This window comes from Budorcas taxicolor, chromosome X (genome assembly GCF_023091745.1).
Source record: "Budorcas taxicolor isolate Tak-1 chromosome X, Takin1.1, whole genome shotgun sequence".
Taxonomy (NCBI): Eukaryota; Metazoa; Chordata; class Mammalia; order Artiodactyla; family Bovidae; genus Budorcas; species Budorcas taxicolor.
Genome location: NC_068935.1, coordinates 130030508 through 130055651, shown reverse-complemented (window position 1 = coordinate 130055651; position 25144 = coordinate 130030508). Strand labels below are relative to the sequence as shown.

Genomic DNA, 25144 nt, shown 5'->3' with positions numbered 1-25144 from the left:
ACTCCCACTCTTGGAATCTCTGAGACCCAGTGTAGAACAAGCCTCAGAGGGAAGAAGTTGTTGGGATATTTACCCCCTGCCCTCAACAGTTATTAATGGAGGGCTGTTTCTGCAGTAAGCAGTATTGCCAGCTTGCCCTGCAAAACTTGAGCATGCTTTTGGGGCCTAAGACACTCCCCTTTTTCTCACAACAAGGTAGGCAGAGCTTGTAGCAGAAAACCATGATTGTACAGTGTGTGCTGTAGGGATATGGGGCGGCATCCACAGTGTTTACATACAGCCTCAATCATCGTATCATGACAGCCTCTACCATGTGTACATAGACTAAAGAGCAGACACATTTTCTGTCTCTCCCTGGACTGTAAGCATCTCAAGGGTGAACTCTGAGGATGGCTTATAGAAGGTATGCAATACATCTAAACTGGGTCTATGAATGAATGAATCAATAAAATAGTCTCAAAGCAAAGGAAAACAATCATTTTGAAGAGAAGAAAATCAGAGTCAGATATGACCCAGTAGGAAGGAAGGTAGTAAAGAAAATATAGATAATAGGAAATAGCCTCAGATAAAAGAACTAGAGGAAAACAGTAAAAAGACAGGGATTTAATTTGCAAGGCTGCTTCTCCAAGTCACTTTTCTTTTTGCAAAAGGAAATTCCATACTGCATGCCCTAAAAGAATAGTCAATCATAATAACTTGGAAGAAGGAACATCTGAAAAATATTTTAGGACTATATACCCCTGACAAGCACCAGCTCTTAACCTTGATGATACAGGGAAATTACAAAGTACCATGACATTTGTTTCTTCTTGCTGGCTTTCACAATTAAGTCCAAACTCCTAATTCACTCAGGTCTGTTAAAGCCGCATCTAAACCCCTCAACCTTTAAGACAAAAAATAAACATGCTGCCTACCTCCCAGGCGAAGCATTTACAACCTCTTCAAAATCCTGCTTGCTATGGAAGCAGTTGTTACCTTAATTAATGATCTATGAAATCCTCTTTAAACACTTTGTGCAAACCTGTGGCAGAATATGCAAAAAATGCTAAATGACTGAAGAGAACATGCACTGTTTTACTGTCTTTGTCTTGAAAGAAGAAAATTTCCATCCAAGGACCAAAAAAAAGGAAGCTTGCATTTTCAATCTAAAAATATGTTTATAAAGTATTTTCTGTTTGTTAATCTTTCAATGGCTAGCTTCCCAACATGGAATCTGTGGGGTTAATGTCCTTGACATGACTATGCACACATTTATAGCAAAGGTGTGAGGCAAACATAGTATTTTATTACTGAAAGGCATTTTAGAAGTTCTCTGGAACCTCATTACCCAATGTATGGGTCTCTGGACTAGCTGCATCAGCATTACCTTGCATGCAATTGTTAGAAAAGTCTCAGGCTCTGACCTACTAAGTCATAATCTCTTGGGCTGGGGCCCGGGAATTGGTATGTTATCTAGGTCTCAAATGATGCTCGTGTGCATCAAAGTTGGAGAAGTATTGATCTAGAGCAGAATAGTCAAGATGGAGTCCATACACCAGCAACTCCGGTGAGTTGTTAATTACAGTCTGCAACTGGGAAAGTGCATTTGTTATTGGTTATTCTCAATTCCTGTGCTAGTATAAGGAGTGAGGATTCCTATATATTCTCCCAGTTTGAGTAACAAGCCCAGGGTACAAACACCTATTTGAAGCGATGTACTCCATGGAATTAAAAGATGCTTGCTGCTTGGAAGGAAAGCTATGACAAACCTAGATAGTGTATTAAAAAGCAAAGACATCATTTTGCCGAAAAAGGGCTGTATAGTCAAGTGAAGTGAAGTTGCTCAGTCGTGTCCGACTCTTCGCGACCCCATGGACTCTAGCCCACCAGGCTCCTCCGTCCATGGGATTTTCCAGGCAAGAGTACTGGAGTGGGGTGCCATTGGTTTTTTTTCCAGTAGTCATGTACAGATGTGAGAGTTGGACCATAAAGAAGGCTGGGCACTGAAGACATGATGCGTTTGAATTGTGGAGTTGGAGAATACTCTTGAAAGTCCCTTGGACTGCAAGGAGATCAAACCACTAAGTCCTAAAGGAAATCAACCCTGAACATTCATTGGAAGGACTGATGCTGAAGCTGAAGCTCCAATACTTTGGCCACCTAATGCAAAGGGCCAGCTCATTGGAAAAGACATTGATGCTGGGAAAGATCAAAGGCAAAAGGAGAAGAGGGCAGCAGAGGATGAGATGGTTAGATAGCATCACTGACTCAATGGACGTGAATCTAAGCAAATTCCAGGAGATAGTGGAGGACAGGGGAGCCTGGTGTGCTGCAGTCCATGGGGTTGCCAAGAGTCAGACATGACTTTAGGACTTAGCAACAATAAAGATTATGCACGGGGCTTCCCTGATAGCTCACTTGGTAAAGAATCTGCCTGCAATACAGGAGACCCCGGTTTGATTCCTGGGTTGGGAAGATCTGCTGGACAAGGGATAGGCTACCTACTCCAGTATTCTGGGCTTCCCCTGTGGCTCAGCTGGTAAAGAATCCGCCTGCAATGCAGGAGGCCTGGGTTCAATCCCTGGGCTGGGAGGATCCCCTGGAGAAGGGAAAGGCTACCCACTCCAGTATTCTGGCCTGGAGAATTCCATGGACTGTATAGTCCATAGTGTCTCAAAGAGTTGGACATGACTGAGACTTTCACTTTTCACACGCAAACCACAGTGCCTTACACACAGCCAACACTCATCAACTATTTCCTTTCTCTTCCTTTGTCTGTTTTGTTTTGTTTTAAGCCCACAAAAAAAGGTCATCAGCAATCTTCTAAACAGCTGAGGCTATCATTCATCTTTCAATCTGAAGAGCCTGTCACATTGTCTAGTACATACTAGGTTCTTGAGAAATGTTGAATGAATTGCTGGTTTCAACTCAGGGCTCCTTGCTCAGTGGCCTGAAGGTGGGAAATCAGTCAGCAATAAGTCATTAGAAGTCATGTATTTCTTATGCAGGGCATTTTAAAGATCCAAAATTATGTCTTCACAAGAATCCAGCCCACTGGCATCTGACTTCTAGCCCCACACAAAAATCTATGGGGAAAGAAATAGACAGTTACCTGGAATAGTATAATTGAGTTCTTGATGTAAAAGTATCTCCACATGCTCCTCTGACTCTTGAAAACAACCCTGCATATTATTTTGATTAATTTCACTGCCTGCTGTTCAGTGCATAAGAGGCTCACAACTATATTATTCAATTCCAACCTAAAAAAGGAAAGCATTTAGGAGAGAATAGGGAAAATGTGTGGCTACTGCTAGAGGTGGCAGGAGGAAGTGCCTCTGGGAGGGAGCTATCATTCTCGAGCTAAGGATGGAAGGTTGAATTGTCATTCAGCAGGCAGACAAGTGAAAAAGAGGACATGGGAAGGCCCAGAGAGGAAGAGAAGTCTGGGTTACTGAGGGAACAGAGAGTTTTTAAAGCAAAGAGTATGTCATGAGAAACAATAGAAAATGAAACTCAGTCTGTTAGGGTCTGATTAAAAGGGGCCTGGCAATCTGTGCCAACAGGATCTGGATGTTTATCCTGGAGGGAAACTATCAGTTCATGGATAACCAGAAAAGTGAATTCAGAAACTTTCATCACTGGATCTTATTTCTTGTAACAAAAAGTTGCTTCCTCTGAGAAGTTCTTAAAAACTTGGAAGCATTTACTGCTACCTCGTTGGTAAAATCAAATAAAAGGTAGAGTCTAGGGCTCAGCAGGAAGTGTCAGGGCCTACCACCATGCCTTATCACAGCAGACTGTCTCCCAGTCTCCCTATGAAACCTCAGCACCTTTTCAAGCATGACAGATGACAGCAGCTATGTGTTTAAACAGAACATGTGACTCTTGGTCAGGTCTCTTCTGTGGATCTGAAAGCCTCTCTTTTAAATTTTCCTGTGACAAGCATGTACCTATCATAGCACATACCTATCATACGGCAGATACTCAGCAAAGATGTGATAAATGAATAATGATAGCAAAGAAACGAACCAAGGCCATTAAACATACTACTTTTCAAATTGTGGGCTGTGAGTGACTTGTGGGTCATCAAATCAGTTCAGTGGCTTACCACCAGCTTCTTTGCAAAATAAAAATTAGAAAAAAATTAGAAAATGTCAGAGTGCATCCTGTTTTGGAAAATTAAACATCACTTTGCAAACCTTTTGTTTCTGTTAGATATATCAATGTGTTTAGGATGTGTGTGCATGTCCTGGCTGGTAATGGAAAATATCTGCTCTATCTTGGGTCACAGCAAAGAAGTGACTTCAGGGTACAGCAGGTTAGGTAAACAAGTTCATCTGAGCTTTTGTGGATTAAACCTTCTCAAATACCCTTAAGACTCAGTCACAAGTTCCGGTAGCACAGGGTCCTTATTTAGTTGCTATGACAACAGGGACAGATGGTTTACCTTGCACTCACTATTATGCCTCGCCACAAAGCACTGAGCCCCTTGCCCTACTTACCGGCCCCCATCCACACCCCACCTGATGACTGTGGTGCCCAAGACCCTGTGGGTTCACCAGGAAGTAACCTGTGTCTGTAGCATGGAAGCTGGGTCATAAGGAGGCATACACTGGGGGAAAGAGATACATCTACTCAGGATTTTAAACTGTTTTCTATGAAAATGTATCTTATTATCACCACTTAAGTTTTCCTCGGAGAAGGCAATGGCACCCCACTCCAGTACTCTTGCCTGGAAAATCCCATGGATGGAGGAGCCTGATGGGCTGCAGTCCATGGGGTCGCTGAGAGTTGGACACGACTCAGTGACTTCACTTTCACTTTTCACTTTCATGCATTGGAGAAGGAAATGGCAACCCACTCCAGTGTTCTTGCCTGGAGAATCCCAGGGACGGAGGAGCCTGGTGAGCTGCCGTCTATGGGATTGCACAGAGTCAGACACGACTGAAGTGACTTAGCAGCAGCAGCAAGTTTTCCTCTTTGACTCTGCTTATAACTATTGTGTTGGCATCTTTGAAAAGGAAAAGGAGACAGAGTCTCCACTACATGCCATGTCCTATGCTACCTACCTTCACATACACTCTCTTAATTAGAAACTTGATTGCTGCACAATTAGACCAATGGACTCCGGTATTATTTTCAGTGTGCCCAATCTCTGTCTTCTGAGTTTACTGCAATAAATCTTCCCTCTGGGCCTACAGACAATTTTCTGCCTGAAATCTCAGATCTGGTAACCATAGTAATGAAAGAGACGGAGGGGACATCTTGGAAATGCAGCACAGATACTTAAAAAAAAAAAAAAAAAAAAACCTCTGTTATTTTCCATTTCCCTTTTCCTAATTTTTTTCTGCAAGAGTTGCTTACAAGAAGCTACAGTTGAAGTGCTAGTGAATAAATGGGTTTCAGGGAAGGATGACGAAAGCTGAGGCACAGATGATCTACAGGAGTAAACAATCATCCAGAAGAATGGAGCATAGATTGTGTTTCTGGTTCACTTCACTGCTTGCATGTCCTTGGAAGAAGCAACAGGAAAGTGCCTCCTGATGGTTTACAGTCTTCATTTGCTACTAATTTTAACACAGAACCTATAGTCCATCCATACTCAACAGAGTAGACCTAGCTTATGAGGATCATTCAAATTCCAAAAAAAAAAAATATGATCAGCCACAGAAAGTAGGTTTACAGTTTTCCACCTGGAGAAAACGTGTGTGTTTACTGTGCAAAGCAATGAAGTGACGGCCCAGGGACGTTTCTTTTTTAAGGATACGCCTTACTGCCCCTCTGTCAAACCTTCCTAAGGCTTCTCCAAGTCACACCTGGGTGATTCCATCATGATGTTAACCTGCCTCTTCAAGGTTGGGAGGAAGGGATCAAGGGCAAGACTAAATATAGGTCCAATTCTGTGGATAGAGTTCTCAGTTTTTGAGTTTATTGAGCTCCCTGCAGAAATGAACAGTTTGCCAAACTTTGACAGCCAACAGCACTGACTGCTCTCCCACTGAGCAGCTTTCAGCAGAAATGGAGCAGTGGGAGGGAAGAGGAGAAGGAAAGAAGTGGATATTTGGAAGGGTGTTATTATAGTATGGAGCCTCTAGGCTGTCAAAACTGGCTATGATAAAGAGACCTCCACAAACGTGTAGACTTCTAAAAATATATCCATTTTGTGCCTAGTTTACATAATGCGAGGTTACACATTACTATTTACAGTTTTTTAAATTATTCCATATTATATATTTTATATATTTTGAGAAGGAAATGGCTACCCACTCCAGTATTCTTGCCTCGAGAATCTCATGGACAGAGGGACTGGTAAGCTACAGTCCATGGGATTGCAAAGAGTCAGACATGACTGAACAACTAACACACATATTACATATTATAATCTTCTCCAACATTATAGCAGCAGCAAGGGACTTGCTGCTTAAGCGAAACCCTTAGAAATGATGACATAGAATAGTATGCAAGTCAAAGATAATGAAAAGCAAAAATATACCAGAACCAAACTGTTGCTGTGTGCTGATTATATTAGAGCAGAATTTCTCAAATGGGATTAGAATGACCAGAAACTTCCAGGAGATAATGAGGGTCATAGCAGGGCACAGCTTACTAAGTACATCTTTCCAGCACTTGGGTCAGCACCTTCAATGTGGTTTGCCCTCCTGGACCTCTTAGCAATTTTCATATACAACCAGAGACTCATAATCAGAAGGTACATAAGTAGTCATCTCGTCCCCTAACCCACATCAATACCCAACATTTCCAACAAATGATCAAACGCTTGAATATCTAACAACAAGAAATTCATTACCTTCCAAGATGTTGTGCTCCATGTTCAGGCACAGAGTTGTTTGAAGTTCTTCCACACGTTGGTTGAGTTGGATTCTGTCTCCCTGTAATGTCAACCAATTGTTTTTGATAAGCGATCTTGGAATCAACAGTACAGAGAGTCTTCCCTTTCCTGAAAACACCTGTTATATGAGCCAGGCTCATTTGTTTTCAAGGCCAGCCTCTCTTGTTCCTGCTATGGTTCCTCATTTGGTGTGCTTTCAGGCACACTTAGCATCCTGGAAAGGTTCCCTTGCCCCTCATCCTGCACTCAGTCTGTCCTGTCTGTATCTCTTACCCCTTTTCCTATCCAATGATTCAAGGACAACAGTCCATCAACTGGGATATCAAAACACTTTCTCTTTCAAGGCTTTGAGTGGTCTAATTATAGTAAAGACTTGCACGGAAAAGGTTCCTGTAGAGTTGAAGTTGCGGTGGCTCAGTTGAAATATGCATAAGTAAAGGAAGCTGAACGAAGAAAAGCAGAAATGTGGGAGAATGATTGCCCTGAGAGAATGTGACTACCTCTCACCTCCTGACATGGTCACTAGAGTTCCTGGACTGGGTAGCCCTGCTGACACCTTCATTAATATCATCCTTCTTGTTAACATTTATTGAGTACATATTATACACCAGCACTGATACAAGCCTTTAATGTGCATTAGCTCACCGAATCTTTTCAAAAACTCTCAAAGGAAGATGCCATTATTCCCCTTTTTTATTGCAGAGGAGACTGAGGCACATAGAGATCTGAGTAACTTATCCAGCTCCCACAATGATTATTAACAGACCAAGGGTGGAAACCAGGAGTACTGGATCTAGAATCCAGGTTTCTTACCATAACAGGGTGTTATAGACTCCTCAGATTTTCTTACAATATTTTTATAGTCATTTCTTAAAGAAATTCCCCATTTAAGTTGTCATGAGGAGCTTTCTGTCCTTTGTAACAAATCCTTAATCATTAAGATACAAAAAGATTATAATATACTTAAGTTAAAATATACTGAATATACAGTTATAATATACTGAAGTTCAGTTCAGTCGATCAGTCGTGTCTGACTCTTTGTGACCCCATAGACTGCAGCATGCCAGGTCTCCCTGTCCTTCACTATCACCCAGAGTTTGCTCAAACTCATTTCCATTGAGTCAGTGATGCCATCCAACCGTCTCATCCTATGTCATCCCCTTCTCTCGCCTTCAATCTTTCCCAGCATCAGAGTCCTTTCCAATGAGTCAGTACTTTACATCAGGTGGACAAAGTATTAGAGCTTCAGCTTCAGCATCAGTCCTTCCAATGAATATTCAGGGTTGATTTCCTTTAGGATAGACTGGTTGGATCTCCTTGCAGTGCAAGGGACTCTCAAGAGTCTTCTCCAACACCACAGTTCAAAAGCATCTATTCTTCAGCGCTCAGCTTTCTTCATGGTCCAACTCTCACATCCATACATGACCACTGGAGAAACCACAGCCTTGACTAGACGGACCTTTGTTGGCAAAGTAATGTCTCTGCTTTTCAATATGCTGTCTAGGTTGGTCATAACTTTATTTCCAAGGAGTAAGCGTCTTTTAATTTCATGGCTGCAATTACCATCTGTAGTGATTTTGGAGCCCAAAAAGATAAAGTCTGACACTGTTTCCACTGTTTCCCCATCTATTTCCCATGAAGTGATGGGACCAGATGCCATGATCTTCATTTTCTGAATGTTGAGCTTTAAGCCAACATTTTCGCTCTCCTCTTTCACTTTCATCAAGAGGCTCTTTAGTTCTTCGCTTTTGGCCATAAGGGTGGTGTCATCTGCATATCTGAGGTGATTGATATTTCTCCCAGCAAACTTGATTCCAGCTTGTGCTTCATCTAGGCCAGCGTTTTTCATGGTATACTCTGCATATAAGTTAAATAATCAGGGTGACAATATACAGCCTTGACGTACCCCTTTCCCAATTTTGAATCAGTCTGTTGTTCCATGTCCAGTTCTAACTGTTGCTTCCTGATCTGCATACAGATTTCTCAGGAGGCAGGTCAGGTGGTTTGGTATTCCCATGTCTTTCAGAATTTTCCACAGTTTATTGTGATCCACACAGTCAAAGGCATTGGCATAGTCAATAAAGCAGAAATAGATGTTTTTCTGAAACTCTCTTGCTTTTTCGATGATCCAACGGATGTTGGCAATTTGACCTCTGGTTCCTCTGCCTTTTCTAAATCCAGCTTGAACATCTGGGAGTTCATGGTTCACTTACTGTTGAAGCCTGGCTTGGAGAATTTTGAGCATTACTTTGCTAGCGTGTGAGATGAGTGCAACTGTGCAATAGTTTGAACATTCATTGGCATTGCCTTTCTTTGGCATTGGAATGAAAAGTGACCTTTTCCAGTCCTGTGCCCACTGCTGAGTCTTCCAAGTTTGCTGGCATACTGAGTGCAGCGCTTTCATGGCATCATCATTTATGATTTGAAATGGCTTAGCTGGAATTCCATCACCTCCACTAGCTTTGTTCATAGTGATGCTTACTAAGGCCCACTTGACTTCACATTCCAGGATGTCTGGCTCTAGGTGAGTGATCACACCATCTGGGTCATGAAGATCTTTTTATGTATATTCTTCTGTGTATTCTTGCCACCTCTTCTTAATACCTTCTGCTTCTGTTAGGTCCAAACCATTTCTGTCCTTTATAATGCCCATCTTTGCATGAAATGTTCCCTTGGTATCTCTAATTTTCTTGAAGAGATCTCTAGTCTTTCCCATTCTATTGTTTTCCGCTATTTCTTTGCACTGATCAATGGGGAAGGCTTTCTTGTCTCTCCTTGCTATTCTTTGGAACTCTGCATTCAAATGGGTATATCTTTCCTTTTCTCCTTTGCCTTTTGCTTCCCTTCTTTTCTCAGCTATTTGTAAGGCCTCCTCAGACAACCATTTTGCCTTTTAGCATTTCTTTTTCTTGGGGATGGTCTTGATCCCTGCCTCCTGTACAATGTCACAAACCTCCTGTCCATAGTTCTTTAGGCACTCTATCAGATCTAATCCCTTGAATCTATTTCTCACTTCTACTGTATAATTGTAAGGGATTTGATTTAGGTCATACCTGAATGGTCTAGTGGTTTTCCCTATTTTCTTCCATTTAAGTCTGAATTTGGCAATAAGGAGTTCATGATCTGAGCCACAGCCAGCTCACCTGGCTAAATAGCACAGACAAGTGTCTCTGAGCTGCTCTTTAGTTGCGCTAAAAAGCAGGGTCAGTGAACCAAATGACAGTGCTTTTACATTCTATAACATACCTGTGATATTCATGTATTCTTCCAGAAGCAGTGCATTCTGGGGTACTATTACAGAAAAAAAAAAAAAACCTGCCATCTAACTTTCCTTTAATTACTCTAGCCTAACATCACCTCTTCTATAGTATCTTGTGGCCTGTACATTCCTTTACCCAGTAGCAGATATCACATTATAATGGAATCATTTGTCTGTATCATAGTTGCCCAGCCTCAGCACTATTGACATTTGAAGCTAGATAATTCATGCTTTGCTGTGAGGCGCTGTCCTGTGTATTGCAGGATGTGAAGCAGTGTTCTAGCCTCTACCCACTACATGCCAGAGCATGCTCTGCTCCACTGTGACAACCAAAAATGTCTCCAGACGTTGTGTAATGTCCCCTGGGGATGGGGGGAAAAATCACTCTTGGTTGAAAGCCACTGGTCCACATATTCTAGACCTCTTCCACCAATCCCACAATGACTTCAAGGGCAGGACTGTCTTTTGTACCCTTATTTCTTTCCAATGCTCCGTACATTATGATGCTCAATAAATGTTAATTGAAGAAAACTACAGTAACTTGCATCAAGATGCCTGGAAGCCTAGACTACCTATGTATCTATATCTGGCTGGGTTTAGTCAGGAAAACAGAGACACTATATATACTACTAGGTTAAGGGGTTTACTGTAGAAATTACAACTTATATAAATATGACAGTAACTGGGGAAAGGAAGGTCTGGAAGGCTACAGTCAGAAGACAGAACTTTAAGCCAAACTTCTCATGAGGTAAGCAGGTATTCACAGGAAAATCTGAGAAGCTACCATATTTCGCCTCCAAAGCGGTATCGATAGTAAAATTGGAGCACGTAGAAAGGTGTGGGATGCCACTTTATCCAACAAGCCAGCCTCATCTGACCACCAAACATTCCCCAAATAATGGCCTCTCCTTCCCTTCTACCTTCCACATCTCCCAAATTCCTCTCACTGGCAAACCCTTACCTGGAACCAATCAAGGAGGGAATTCTGGGAAATGCAGTTTTTTCCAGCTGTAGGCAGGCACTTCTACAGGAGTGGAAGTGCCAGGTAAACAACAGATAATCTCCCACAGTAACCACTTTTTGACACCAAGTGTGTATGTTACATATAGAGATCAAACCATGACAATAGTCTGAAGAATCTGGTAGTCACAGTCATTCACATTAGAAAGCAAGTGAGTGTTTGATATGATGGGTTGTTGTTTCTGTTGTTATTGCTTTTAGTTTGGCAGTGGATTCACCCTCTGATCACCTGTCCCCTCCAGTCTGCGCTGTGTAGACAGTCTCAACACTCGCTTTGCTTACACCCTGAACAGATGGCAAACTATGTTAATAACTGAACAGCTCATACTCCAGATGGAAGATGTTCACCTTCATGCTTCTTAGACTTTAGTGTGTCTTCTGAGCATTCTGGCCAGACCAGAATTGACAGAGACTACTGGAAAAGAATTTCCATATGCAAGGCATTGCTTCCCTCTTGAGGCATTGAAACATCACAACCATGTTATTGATTTCTAAACTGCTTTCTAAGACAGCAGCTGACATTAAGTGAAAATATTTCTGCTTTATAGATTTTGAGTCAAAAGTCAATTATTTTAAAATAATTACTTCCAGTCTATTAAAAAAAATAGAGTGCTGGAGGTGAGGTGTGGTCCAAAGTAGAGTGAAGTATATAGCTCACTTTAGAAAAGTAGATTCAAAATAGGCATTAAATGGACCTATATCTTCAGGATAGCCCATGAAAGTCTAACATATTTACACCTGGCCCTTTAAGGAAAATATTTGCTGACACCTGGACTAGAGGGAAAGCAACAAGAACTGAGCCCTGAGAAGTAAATGGGACATTACAAAGAGTTGTCTTTTACTGAAGTGAGAGCCACTGGAGGTTTGAGCTCATGAAGATCTGACCTGACTCACATTTTAACAGGATTCCTCTAGATGCTGGATTAAGAATAGACATTCTTGTTGGGAAGGAGGGTCTAGAAGCCAGGGGATCAGGTAGAAGATGATCACTGTGATTCTGGTGGAAATGATTCTGATGAATCACTGTAAGGTGGCTCAGTCCACATGGAGTGGACACGCTGGTAAGAGGTGCCTAGACTCTGGTCTGGAGATCGTGGTGGTTAGACTTCCCAGTACTAGATATGTTACATACCCCGCCCCTGCCATGTGCAGGGGAGGCTAGAAACAGTCGTGCACATGTATGACCAACTAAAGCAGAGCTTCTTGAGTAGGCAAAATGTTGCCCCCCAAGCGACATTTGGCAATCAATGTCAAGAGACATTTTTCATTGTCACAACTGCAGCAGAAATGTGTTGCTTCTTCTAGCAGGTAGAGACCAGGGATGCTGCTAAATATCCTAAAATATACAACACAGTTCTCTACTACAAAAATAATTACTTGGCCCCAAACGTCAACAGTGCCATAAGTAAGGACGGAGAAGGCAATGGCACTCCACTCCAGTACTCTTGCCTGGAAAATCCCATGGATGGAGGAGCCTGGTAGGCTGCAGTCCATGGGGTCGCTAAGTCAGACATGACTGAGCGACTTCACTTTCACTTTTCACTTTCATGCATTGGAGCAGGAAATGGCAACCCACTCCAGTGTTCTTGCCTGGAGAATCCCAGGGACGGGAGAGCCTGGTGGGCTGCCGTCTATGGGGTCGCACAGAGTCGGACACGACTGAAGTGACTTAGCAATAGCAATAAGTAAGGAACCTTGACCTCAGGAAAGGCCCACTAATGGAAGAAGAAAGAAAGATGGATTTTCATGGGTAATTAGGAGTCTTAGCCCAGCTCAACTGCCAGTGCCCTAACTCCTGCAAGGCATCTGCAGGCTGTGGCAACAGCAATTTTGGAGTCCCAGCTCATACCAAAGCTGAGTCTTGTTTGTCCTCTCTTGCCCACATATCTTTCCCCAGTTATTGGAAGTGAGCTTTGTCCCAAATAAGAAACTCTGCTGCCTGTTTTCTGTGTGTATATATATATACATACATATACATACAGAAGCTTTTAAAAATAACATGTGTGATTGAGATGATGAAAGAGATTTTGTGTAATGAAAGGCAAATGGTGCAGAGCACTACAGTGCAGGTATTAATTTGTTTAAAGAGATTTGTGAAGAAAACTGTTCTATTAATTAAAATTTCAAGACTTAAAACTTCAAGATGTTTGGTGATGACTGTAGATCTACAAGAATTTTACTCTCTTCATCAAACCCAAATGGATTGCATATGAATTCAAATACCCTTAATATTGTGCAAATATTCCTTAGTCTTTGCAATGGGTAATAACTGATAAGGTCTCATTTATTTGGTGAAATACTTTCATGTATATAAAACATACTGGCTTTTCATTTACCTAGCTTTATTATTTTAATTTGTGAGTAGATGCATAAATGAAAAACTATTTCTTCATATTCTGGCTTGTCTATTCCATTTATTTTCTTTGCAAAGAAGTATGCATTTTGTGCTCAGATTGTTAATAAGATGGATCTAATTTTATATATTTTCACAGTATCTGGTCTACTCACTAGCTTAACACTGGAAAAAAATGGACAGTGTTTCAAATATAGATCATAAATACCTCAGCTCTTGAGTGGCACTGTGGAGTTTAGGTTTGCCCTAATTTTCTATAAATTCAATATGCAAAAACAGACCATGTGATAAGTAAGCTAGAAAAGCATTTTTCATATCATGAAAGACTTTTCCAACATTCATCTAAGAAGCATTTATCTTATATATGTGCTTAGTCGTTCAGTCGTGTCCGACTCTCTGTGACCCCATGGACTGTAGCTCGCCAGGGCTTTGTCCATGGGGATTCTCCAGGTAAGAATAATGGAGTGGGTTGCCATGCCCTCCTCCAGGGGATCTACCCAACTCAAGATTGAACCCAGGTCTCCCATATTGCAGGTGGATTCTTTACCAACTGAGCAACCAGGGAAGCCCAAGAATACTGGAGTGAGTAGCTTATCCCTTCTCCAAGGGATCTTCCGGACCCAGGAATCGAACCAGGGTCTCCTGCATTGCAGGGAGATTCTTTACCATTTGAGCTACCAATAGTATTGAACACAGACAACTTTAGCCGGGTATTGTTCTACATACTGGGGCATTCAAGGTATGCAAAACTGGTCCTTACACTTGGAGGTCACATAAAAGAAGCTGACATATAAGCAGCTAATTTTAACATATGATGCAATAGGTTCCATTATGGGGTCAGCTTCAGTGCTACAGACCCATGGCCCAGGCACAGGGGTCAAGAAAAGGCATCCTGAATGAGATGACTAGAGTCTTGAAGAACATGCAGGAGCTCACCAGGCAGAGGGAGGTGAAGACTACTCTATGCAAAAAAATAAAGCCAAAGACCATGAAACACCATGACAGGAGCAAGTATAAGGCAAAGACATAGTGGGTCCTTGAAAGTCACAAAGGAGCTTGGGAGTGGTCATTAAGGAGATGAGAAACTTGAAAAGTATTAAGCCAGGAATGGAAGCAATGTGCATTCCTTCAATTTCACTAGAGCAGAAAGTGGGGCTGGCTTCAAAATCTGTGGGACCTGGTACAACATGAAAACGTGGGGTGCTTGTTCAAAAACCATTATGAACTTCAAGATGGCTACAGCAAAGCATTAAACCAAGTATAGTACCCTTGAAAGCACTGGGTTGTGTATGACTGCACATATGCTTGCCCACAAGGCCAACTGTACCAGAAGGCATCAGGGCAGGGGGAGGAAGAATACATTAAGACCTTTGTTTGCATACTGTCCAGTCTGTAGTTGAGAAGAAAAGTCTTAAGCATATCAACCAGCTAGAGATTAGTCTTGAGGCAATATACTAGACAGCATTATAGTCCCATACTCAAACTCAGAAAATGGCCAAACGGCTAATCTCTTCATTTTAAAGAGGAAATAGGAGACCAAAAATGTTGCGAGACTGAGGGAATTCAATCCGAGCCTTTTAGATTCTATCCCAGTGTCTCCTCCTCCTCTACAATGTCAAGGCTAGTGAGTCTGCAGTGAAAGGGATAGGATGGAAGTTCTTTGGGCAAGACTGATCCAGAGGCGGCAGAAAGGACTGCAAGTGACCAAGAAATGGAAATCAACTAGGAGACAATTGCTGTCCCCTCCCTTCTCCCAGGGAGCACATCCTTTCTGAGACCTTTCTCAGAATCAAGAGGATCTTTCCAAGCACAATTTTAGAATAACTCATGGGCCTAGCATTGTGCCAGGGAAGAAGGGTACACTCTCAAGAACTTATCCTTTGGTGAACGAAGACAGTAGTGGGAATCAGCTATCACAATCCACAGACTCTGTCTACCTATTCTTTAATATGATTGGGAAGCAAAAATTTTAAATCATAATAAAAAAGAAAATTGGAAACGAATTCTAAACATCAATAGGTAGCTACAGAGTTTTCTTTCAGATTTAGGAGATTATAGATGATTTGCAGATTGCCTTGTATATCTCTCAGTAATATTACCATCCACACCCTCACCAACTCTAAAGGCTTCAGGCTCACCTGAGCCCCAGTAAACCTTTGTACATATCTCAAGAATCTCTCTCATATCATTCTCTCCAGTTCTCCTGACCCCCTGAAAACCTAAGGTCTTATTCATTTTTTCCTTCTCTTGGTTCTTAATATAAGGCTTTAAACCAGCACCATGGCTTGCAAGGCCCTATATGATCCAGTCCTTAAGTCATTTCTGAAACTTTGTCTCACCGCACTTTCTTTCTGCATTCCATGGGCCATTCTACCATCTCTCAACTGCAGGAAACTTTCCTATCTCAGACATCGCCCAACTCTGCTGTCCCTTCTTCAATGCTTCTCATTTTTTCAAACCTCTAATGAAATATCACGTCTCCAAGGAAAAGCTTCTCTTATTTGATCTGGCAGATAAGAAGACCACTATTAATAAGCTCTCATAGCACCCTATACTTTTCCTTCAGAGCCCTATCATAGCTAGTAATTCTGTATTCATGTGATTCTTTCATAAATGTTTGTCTTCACCTCAAGGCTGGGAACTACCTGAAGGCAAGAGTCTGATCTGTTTTGCTCGTCACTGGATTCCTGGCAAATGGCACAGTGCCTGGCATGTCCTCGGGACTTTTCTGACCATTCAATCTAAAACATCCATTTCTCTGCCTTTCATCTCTCTTAGGTGTCTTACCTTGATTGTTTTATTTCAAGGCATTCCTCATTATCTCTGTGTGTGTGTGTGTGTGTGTGCATGTAAACAAATATGTAGGAGTGTCTTAACTGTGTATATGTATATATATATATGTATAAATATGTGTTTGTGTGTGTACACATGATTTCTCTACTTGTTACTTGTTTTCTCCAATAGCATGTAAGCTCCAAAAAAGAAGAGGCTTCACCTCCTTGTTCACTGCTGTATCCTCACCACATACCTGGCACATAGTAGGTGCTCGAGGAATTATTTGCTGGGAATATGAATACATAAATGGCAAGTGCTCAAGAAATGAACACCAGAAGTTCATTTTCCTTAGAAATCAATAATAATAGGAGGAATGGAGAGAGTAGCATGGAAATATATACACTACCATATATAAAATAGGTAGCCAGTAGAAATTTGCTGTACGACTCAGGGAATTCAAACCTAGAGGGATGGGATGGGATGAGATGGGAGGTGGGAAGGAGGTTCAAGAGGGAGGTTATAGAAAGCAATCCAATACTGTAAAACAATTATCCTCAAGTTAAAACTAAATTTAAAAGAAAAATCAATAATTGACAAAGAGATGATTCACTGATAATGGCTTTCTTTTGGGAAAAAAATGCTATTCACTGTCTACCCCCAAATGACACTGTAAGAGTTTTAATTCATTTTGCCACATCATTAAGCAACAAGGGATTATATTTGGCTTACTTTATTTTAGATCAGTTGTTCCACAAGTTTCGACTGGATTCTTCATCTATAATCTTGAATGGAAGTCATTTGGGGCCTGATAGAGACAAATTCATAAAACCTAGAAACTTCCAGAGTGTTCAGAGTCAGAGTTTGGAGATCTGACAAATCAGATTTGAATTTCAGCTTCCACATTTATTAGCAATATAACTTCAGAAAGCTACATAACTTCTCTCAGTCTCAGTTTCCTCTGAAACCTTGTGACTTGTAGGGACAGTTTGGTGATAGGATTGACTGTGGTTTTAAGTGCATGGTTTATAATCATAGTCAATATATGGTATCTATTATTCACATCTACTCCCAAGTCCCTGTGATACAGAGAAGAAAACTGAGGCCATAAGAATTGGGAATTTCTCAAAGCCATCCCTCTTCTCCAAGTCTAGGTGATAGAAATCAGCAGGTCTACAATTAAGCACCACCTAGAACTGGGCTTCCCTGATGGCTCAGCAGGTAAAGAATCCACCAGCCATGCAGGAGACACAGGAGATGTGGGTTCAGTCCCAGATCCGGGAAGATCCCCTGGAGAAGGAAATGGCAAGCCACTCCAGTATGCTTGCCTGGAGAATCCCACGGCCTGAGGAGGACGACCGTCCAAAGGGTCACGAAGAGTCTGACACGACTGAGCAACAAAGCACGCACGCGAGGCTCCATTTGCTCAGGGGACTTTTTTGGGGCAAACCTGCTTGTGCTTGGACTCACATCGTTTCCTAAGGAGGGCTGAAGACTCCTTTATGTCCTTGCATTGACTGAAGCTCACTGCAGCTTTCACTTCCAACTGGGCCATATCCTGGCCCAGAAGACTGAAGATTCAATCAAAGAATCTGGGTGAGAAATGGAATGGAGTTTTTCCCCACCTCAGTTTATAGGAGTCCTTTTATTTCCTCCTTTTTAGGACATAAAAGAAAAATTAGAAATACTGGTCCCACAGAAATCTTTCACTGCATAAATCCCATAATCTTTAATTATATTGAAATTATTTGCTTATAACAAACAATTCAGTACCATGCAATTCTGCTGAGCTTTAGGTTCAATTTCACATCTAGACAAGAGTTCCAAACACAGGAATGGGTAAATCTTATAATAAGTAAAACCAATGGCTAAGATAAGTAAAATAAGGTGATAAGTCTCCAACAAATTGCATAGTGCCATGGCAGTTCTTCCTATGTAGACAGGATTTAAGGAGATTTTATTAAAGTGGGATACAGAAATTGCATGTATTGAAACTTTGACTGGATGATTCCTTTTCTATGAAATTGACTCGGTGAATAACAAAACAGAGTGAGCTAGAAGTATTCACCACTCAAAGATACTGTAGATGGTAGGTCAGCAGCAATAATTAAGTAATTAGTTTTCTGGCTAATTAGAAGAAATGGAGAATATATGCCTGAAATTCTTTCCTCACTGAGAGAATCATACCAACTCTCCCGGTGAATACATTCAACTAAGCTGTGCCTTCAGATTGTTCTTTATTTCAGCTTTAGTTTATCCATGACTCAAGCTCATCTCCATTTTGCCTTCATATAGGAATCCTGCCATATTACCATAGCATTTTATTCTGAACCTGCTATAAAGGCAATTAGTCATTCATTATAACACCAAAATTCAAAGTGGTTGCAATTATGTTTTCTGAATCAAGCCCTTTGATGTGGGTAATTTAAGGTTCTATATTTAAAATGCATTCAATGAGTCATAATGGTAAATAAGAATACCCTTAAACTAGCATTCATATCTCTTGCACATGAAAAATTAAATGGATAATTTCTACCTACGACAGATTTATTTTGTGGTGGATAATTTTAAAGAATTGATTTAATTACTTGTAACTATGCTCAGAAGTATAATTTGAAATACCATTGAATGGAAAGGGAAAGTATTTTCAAGCAGAGAGAAAACTCTCTTAAAATTTCCTTTGTTCATTAGTCAATGAACATTTATTAAGCACCTACAGACTGCACGGCAATGTACGACATAATAATAACCTAATCCAGCATTATTCTATTCTAGTTCTGCAAGTTAATTGAGTGAGTTAATCTCTTTAGCTGTCCATTCGCAGTATGCCAATAGACAACAGGAATTAAATGAATGAGTCAATCTGAAAAAAAACATGGATGTATTTAGGTTTCCTTTTGTTTCATGTGCTAAAAACCAGTTACCAGCTAACTAGTCTTTTTTATTTCTTCAGGGAGCCAGGGATTTTAAAAGAATCTTATTTCACTCAGGCAGTGAACTATACACTTAATCATGACTTTCTAAGTGTTGATACAGAACAGCAATTTGTAAGATTCTACAGATATGGAAAGGAAAAATAGCACAGTAATTTTAGGCAGATAAGGGGAAATATATTTTGAGGTCTGATTTTCACTTAAAAAATTATCTTAGACTTAATATCATAGACTAGGTTCAGCATTTTAGAGCTGGACATTAGAGATGATCTAGGCCACTGGTTTCTAACCATTTGAATTAGAGACACTGGATTTTGTAAAAAAAAAAAAAAAAAAAAGAAAAGAAAAAAAAGGATTCTCAGTTCTCATTCCCAGAGATTGTGATTCACTTGGTCTGGAAGAGGCTGGGAGGGGAAGTAGGCATAAATATAACTCGTAAAATTTCCCTAGCATCCAAAGCTGAGACCCACAGACCTAGTCAAGCCTCAATATTTTGGCATGAGTTCTCCAAGCCTTGAAAGAATAAATATCCTGCCTAACAAAACCACAGCTTATAACCCTTGGAGCCATGCTTAGAACCCAAACAGCCAAATTCCTAGTCTAGATCTATTTACTAAACCAATTGACACCATTTCTATTTCTCTCACACACTGGTTCAGATCTAATTACAAGTTAGTACGTAGGAAGAATAAGACTGCTTATAACTCATAACTAACACATTCCCTCCTCCTAGAGACCTGTGTGTTTCTTTACTTGTTAACTAAGTCTTCCAATGATGCTGTAATGATTAATATATCTGTTTATTCCACATTTTTAAATAGTTATTTGAAACTTTTGCACCTATAAAATATATCATTCCCATTTTAAGACAAAGAAAGTAGATTTACTATTTGAATGTGAGTCCAGTTTGAAGTCTCTATTATAGAGCTTATAGAGCTAGGCACCTAGCAGTACTCAAATATCCAGCAGGGTTTGCTTAGCCACATCCCTGACATGAAAATGTCTTTAGTTTGGCCACTTCCACTTGGTTCTAAAAGCTCCGTGCAGGTAGGGTTCTTGTCCAACTTCATCAACTGTCTCCCAGCATCTAGCAAAATGCTTGCCATAAACTCAACATTCAAAAACTACTTGTTGAATGAAAAATCCTACTTACATTTTGTTAAGAAATGAGACAGAGTATCCTGAACCAGCTCGTGAAAGACAGTCTCAAATACATAAAAGTATTGGGAAGATGGTTTTATAAAAGAGTAGTTTTACAATTATTTTATTAGAAGAGCTTTGGCCTGACTTTCCTCACCTAAATTTGTCTTTGTTGTACCACTTGGGTTACAGTTGGGCTCTCCCTCACTAATATTATGTTAATAGTCCTTCATTCAAATGATACAAATGAGCTTACTTATAAAACAGAAATAGTCTCACAGATTTCAAAAATAAATTTATAGTTACCAAAGGAGAAATGTGGAGGGGCAGGGATAAACTAGGAGCTTGGGATTAACATACACACACTACTATGTATAAAATAGGTAACCAACAAGGACCTACTGTATAGTGCAGGGAACTCTACTCAATATTCTGTAATAACCTATGTGGGTAAAATGACTGAAAAAGAATGGATATACATACATGTATAACTGAGTCACTTTGCTCTACACCTAAAACTAATATAACATTGTAAATCAATGAAACTCCAATAAAATTTTTAAGAAGTCCTTCATTCAGTATACCTTTTATATGCGTGAAGGCGCAACTGACATGCAATAAATAGTGATGAAATAAAATAACGAATTTTACTGTCTTTGGAAAAATGTAACCAAATTAATTAACATAATATTATTCTCTGGAAAGATAAAGAGTTCGATATCTTTGGTGAGTCAAAAGGGTGGCACAGTATTGCAGAAAGCACTAACCTAGTTGCAGAAGATGATTCAATCGATGACTATTTAGAATTAAATTTTTATTAAGCAGATCATTTCAATCCTACCTTTTCAACCCAACCACACAGCCAAATTCCATACTTTTGCCTCTATGAAGGGTATTTTCTCTTTACCCAGAGGTTATGACTTTGCAGTCTTTTATCTGATTCATGTAGAAATGAGGTACTGACATGAGCTAAAATGACATATGTTTAAATATGGTAGAGATGAATAGCCAAAGAAGCAATGCAAAAAACCGACAGTAGAAAAATTAGCCATGGTAGAAATACTGAACACCAAACAATGAATATTTAATCTCTGCTATCTAACTGAGATGAACTAGAGGGTTGGAGGGGGGAAAGGTACATTTAAGGAGTTAATCTTAAATCTAACACTAATATTAAAGCCAAGGTTAATGGAAGGAACTGGGCTGTGAATGGGCCACAACAGCTCAGGAACATGACGAGGATTCAGTAAATGTTTTGTTGAATGAATGAATCGGTAAATGAATGATTAAGTGAATGAGTGAATGAATGAACTGTCCTCTTTAGAAATTTAGAGTATAGTACTTGGATTTGAAGACTTGGCTTTAAAAATAAATCTATCCAAAGCTGTGGATTAATAAACTAGATTTTGGGAAAGTCAGGGCTGAATATAATATAGGTGTTTCTATTTTTCATTTAATTAAAATGACCACAGAGTCATTATTCTTACCCTTAATTTCTGAGCCTGAAAAAGTTAATGAACTATATCTGTTCCATGAATAACTGAGTTGAACTTGAAAGACAACTTCCATTCCAAAAGCCTCCCACACTACCAGTTAACTGTGATTTACCCTTTTCCTTCTGAAGAATTTTAAGCATCTTCCATCTGATTTGACTGACAACCAATCTGTACTTCCTGTCTTTATTCTCCCAGGAAGAAGATGTTACTCGTGAAAGTCGTTTTAATTTCAGTGGTTATGGAATGGGTCACTGCCTTCAAGTGAAAGATGGAACAGCTGTCAAGGCCACACCTGCCAACCAGCTCCCACAGCCCCCCAAAGATGCAGATGCCATCAAGAAGAAGTTTGTGGACCGGGCAAAAAGGATTGACACGATTTCTCGAGCTGCCTTCCCATTGGCCTTCCTCATTTTCAACATCTTCTACTGGATCACATACAAGATCATTCGGCATGAAGATGTCCATAAGAAATAGATGTGCTCTTCAGATCCTGGGACCTTCTTGCCTAACTGCTGTGCTTGTAAATACACAGTGAAATTGTCTTTATATCATTTTGACAGAGGAGAAGACTGGGGGAGGGGGGAGGGAGGATCATGGGGGTGGGTTTCCTGGCACCTACATGAATAAAGATAAGTTATCCGGGCAATGAAGAAAAATGTTTGCACAAAATTAAGGTTTTGCAGAATCACGTGAGCATAATTACATTCATAGTCTTTAGCATTGCTCTTTCAGATGATGCATTAGTTAGACATGATATGCAAGGTCAAGTACTTGAGGGCTATTTGTTTTTTGGTTTGGTTTGGACTAATTCTGGTACTGAAAAGATAGTTTGAACACACGTGTGTGCACGCACGCACACACACACACACACACACACACACAAACACACAAGGAAAATGCTTACCATCTGACCATAGTGACTAGCCTATAGTGAGTTGAGGACCAAACTTTTTCAGGAAAATGCTGCCTTGTTTTTAAAACAGCCTCCTGAGCTATGTTCTTTACAATGTCTGTAATTAGTGTTTCACCTGAGAAATCCTTTTGTGGTCATAAATAATTTCTACTTATTAAGAAAACAACAATAATACATACCAATCACAAAGAACAGGTTTCTACTTTATTGTCTGTGTAAGTGTGCATTTTAATATTCTTTTTCTTTCCTAGATGCAATTTGGGGATTTGAATTATATATTGTGAAACTGATTTGATCATATGCCCTCTTGAAAATGAATGCCCATTTTCTTTTAGATCCAAGTTAGCACACAACATTTTTTTTCCGCTTTGCCTAAATTTATGTGCAATTAAGTGCTCAAGTGTGACTTAGCCATTGCAGCCTCTCAGCCACAGTATTTATGAAGATGATGTGTCCTGAACAATGTAGCTCATATTAGCTTGAACTTCCCATTTCTGCTTTCATTGTAGGTGTAACTATTAATCTTAATGTCAACTGACCCATGATTTCTACTGTCAATCTAAGTGAATATTGTTTAAAATATCTTTAACTAATTTAAAGAATTTTAAAGTTGTACTGTGATTTTCATAACCTGTTTCCTTTTTGGTACCAGAGCTATGTGGTTTGAATCCTGGCTACATGTTTTAAGTAAAAAAAAAAAAAAAGACGTATTTTTGCTTACTCAGATAAAAGACAACCTGTAAAAAATATAATGAAAAAATTAAATTTTACATGTGCTGTAAAAGGGGTTATTAAAAATATTTGCTCAATTTCAATAAAGCTAAGTGTGCCACAGAAGCTAAGTCTTTCCACTTTTGCATTACACTGTAAATAATTTAGATGAGAATGGTAACTTGGATTTTTGTTTCTCGTCTTCCTCATAAACTTGAAGTACTTATATAGCTATCATACTTTTGTTGTAATATAAAAATGTAGCTCATAGTATCCCCATGAAGAAAGAAAACAACACATCATTCTCATTGTAGAAACAGGGAAATGGATATAAGGAAGTATTAGTAGTCATTGTAAGCAGAAGCTAATACTGGACATGAGATATAGAACACTTCCAAGAGCACGTAGGAATCATAAAATACCAAACTGAAAAGAAATTTAAAATATCAACCTGTCCACCTATCCATCCTGCTTTTGTCAGGAATAGAGTTCCATGATGAAAAATAATTCCGAGAACCCCAGTGAAATAGAGGTAACTCATTTTGGCCCTTGTAGATAAAGTGAAGTCGCTCAGTCGTGTCCGACTCTTTGCAACCCCATGGACTGTAGCCTATCAGGCTCCTCCGTCCATGGGATTTTCCAGGCAAGAATGCTGGAGTGGATTGCCATTTCCTTCTCCAGGGAATATTCCCGACCCAGGAATCGAACCCAGGTCTCCCACATTGCAGGCAGACATTTTACCATCTGAGCCACCAGGGAGGCCCTTTTCTTAACTATAGATATCCATCATAAAATTTTCAGGAACATGTGGATTCCTAAGCTGATGTTTATGGCCTTTTAAACCTATTCAAATATTGAATCATTTCCATAGAAAGAAATATTGCAGAATGGCTAGAAGCATGAATTTTAGAGATAGAAAGACTAGCTCAGCCACCTATCAACAGGGTTACCGTGGATAAGTTACCTGATTTTTCTGAGTAGCTCCTATTTCAGAGACTTTTAAGAGGATAAACTGAGAAAAATGCAAGTAAAGCCATTAACATGGTGTCTAGCAGATAGTAAATTCTCAATAACTAACAGATAATAATAAAATTAGTATGATTATTATGAATTGTACTACACTGGGTAAGAAGCTACACAATTCCTAGCCTCGGCTAGATTAATGCCATGCTTTTTGCCTCTTTCCCAAAACACTGTTTCTGTGTTATTGCTCACTCCTTCCCAAACAAATAAGGCAAAGCCTTTGATTGGTCTCAAATCTCTTGCTCCCACGGAAAAGTAGAAAAACTGAGGCTTAAAATGCCTCCTAAAGATGGGCCTGACCCCATACGTGTACTAGGAAGTACATATGGTGGGATGGGGAGGTACCTTGGTGGAAAATCCAAAGCTAAACAATCATGTCTAATCAAAGCGTATACTGACTGTATAATTTTCAGAGGGAGGGTGTAGTCCTCACATTAGAAAAAATGTTTAAATATTCACCTCTAAATGTATCTGCCAGCCACACAAGTAGGTAAAGACATCCTAGATGGCAAGAAGTGTTCTTGACTTTTCTCTAATTATAGCCCACATGCAGTGGGAAGACCTTTTAAAAAAACTGAAATATAGTTGATTTATAATGTTGTGTCAATGTCTGATGTAGAGCAAAGTGACTCAGTTATACATATATATATATATTTATTTTCATCTTCTTTTTCATTATGGTTTATTACAAGATA

General features: G+C 39.9%; 1 protein-coding gene across 1 annotated transcript in view; it reads left to right on the top strand.

Moving 5' to 3' along the window:
* The window catches only part of GLRA2 (glycine receptor alpha 2), a 206748-nt gene extending 184472 nt beyond the window's left edge, over positions 1-22276 (top strand). The window contains exon 9 of the mRNA XM_052663385.1: positions 21998-22276. Within this exon, the coding sequence (XP_052519345.1) occupies positions 21998-22276 (279 nt within the window). The remainder of the gene's footprint in view (positions 1-21997) is intronic.
* The last annotated feature ends 2868 nt before the right edge of the window (positions 22277-25144 follow it).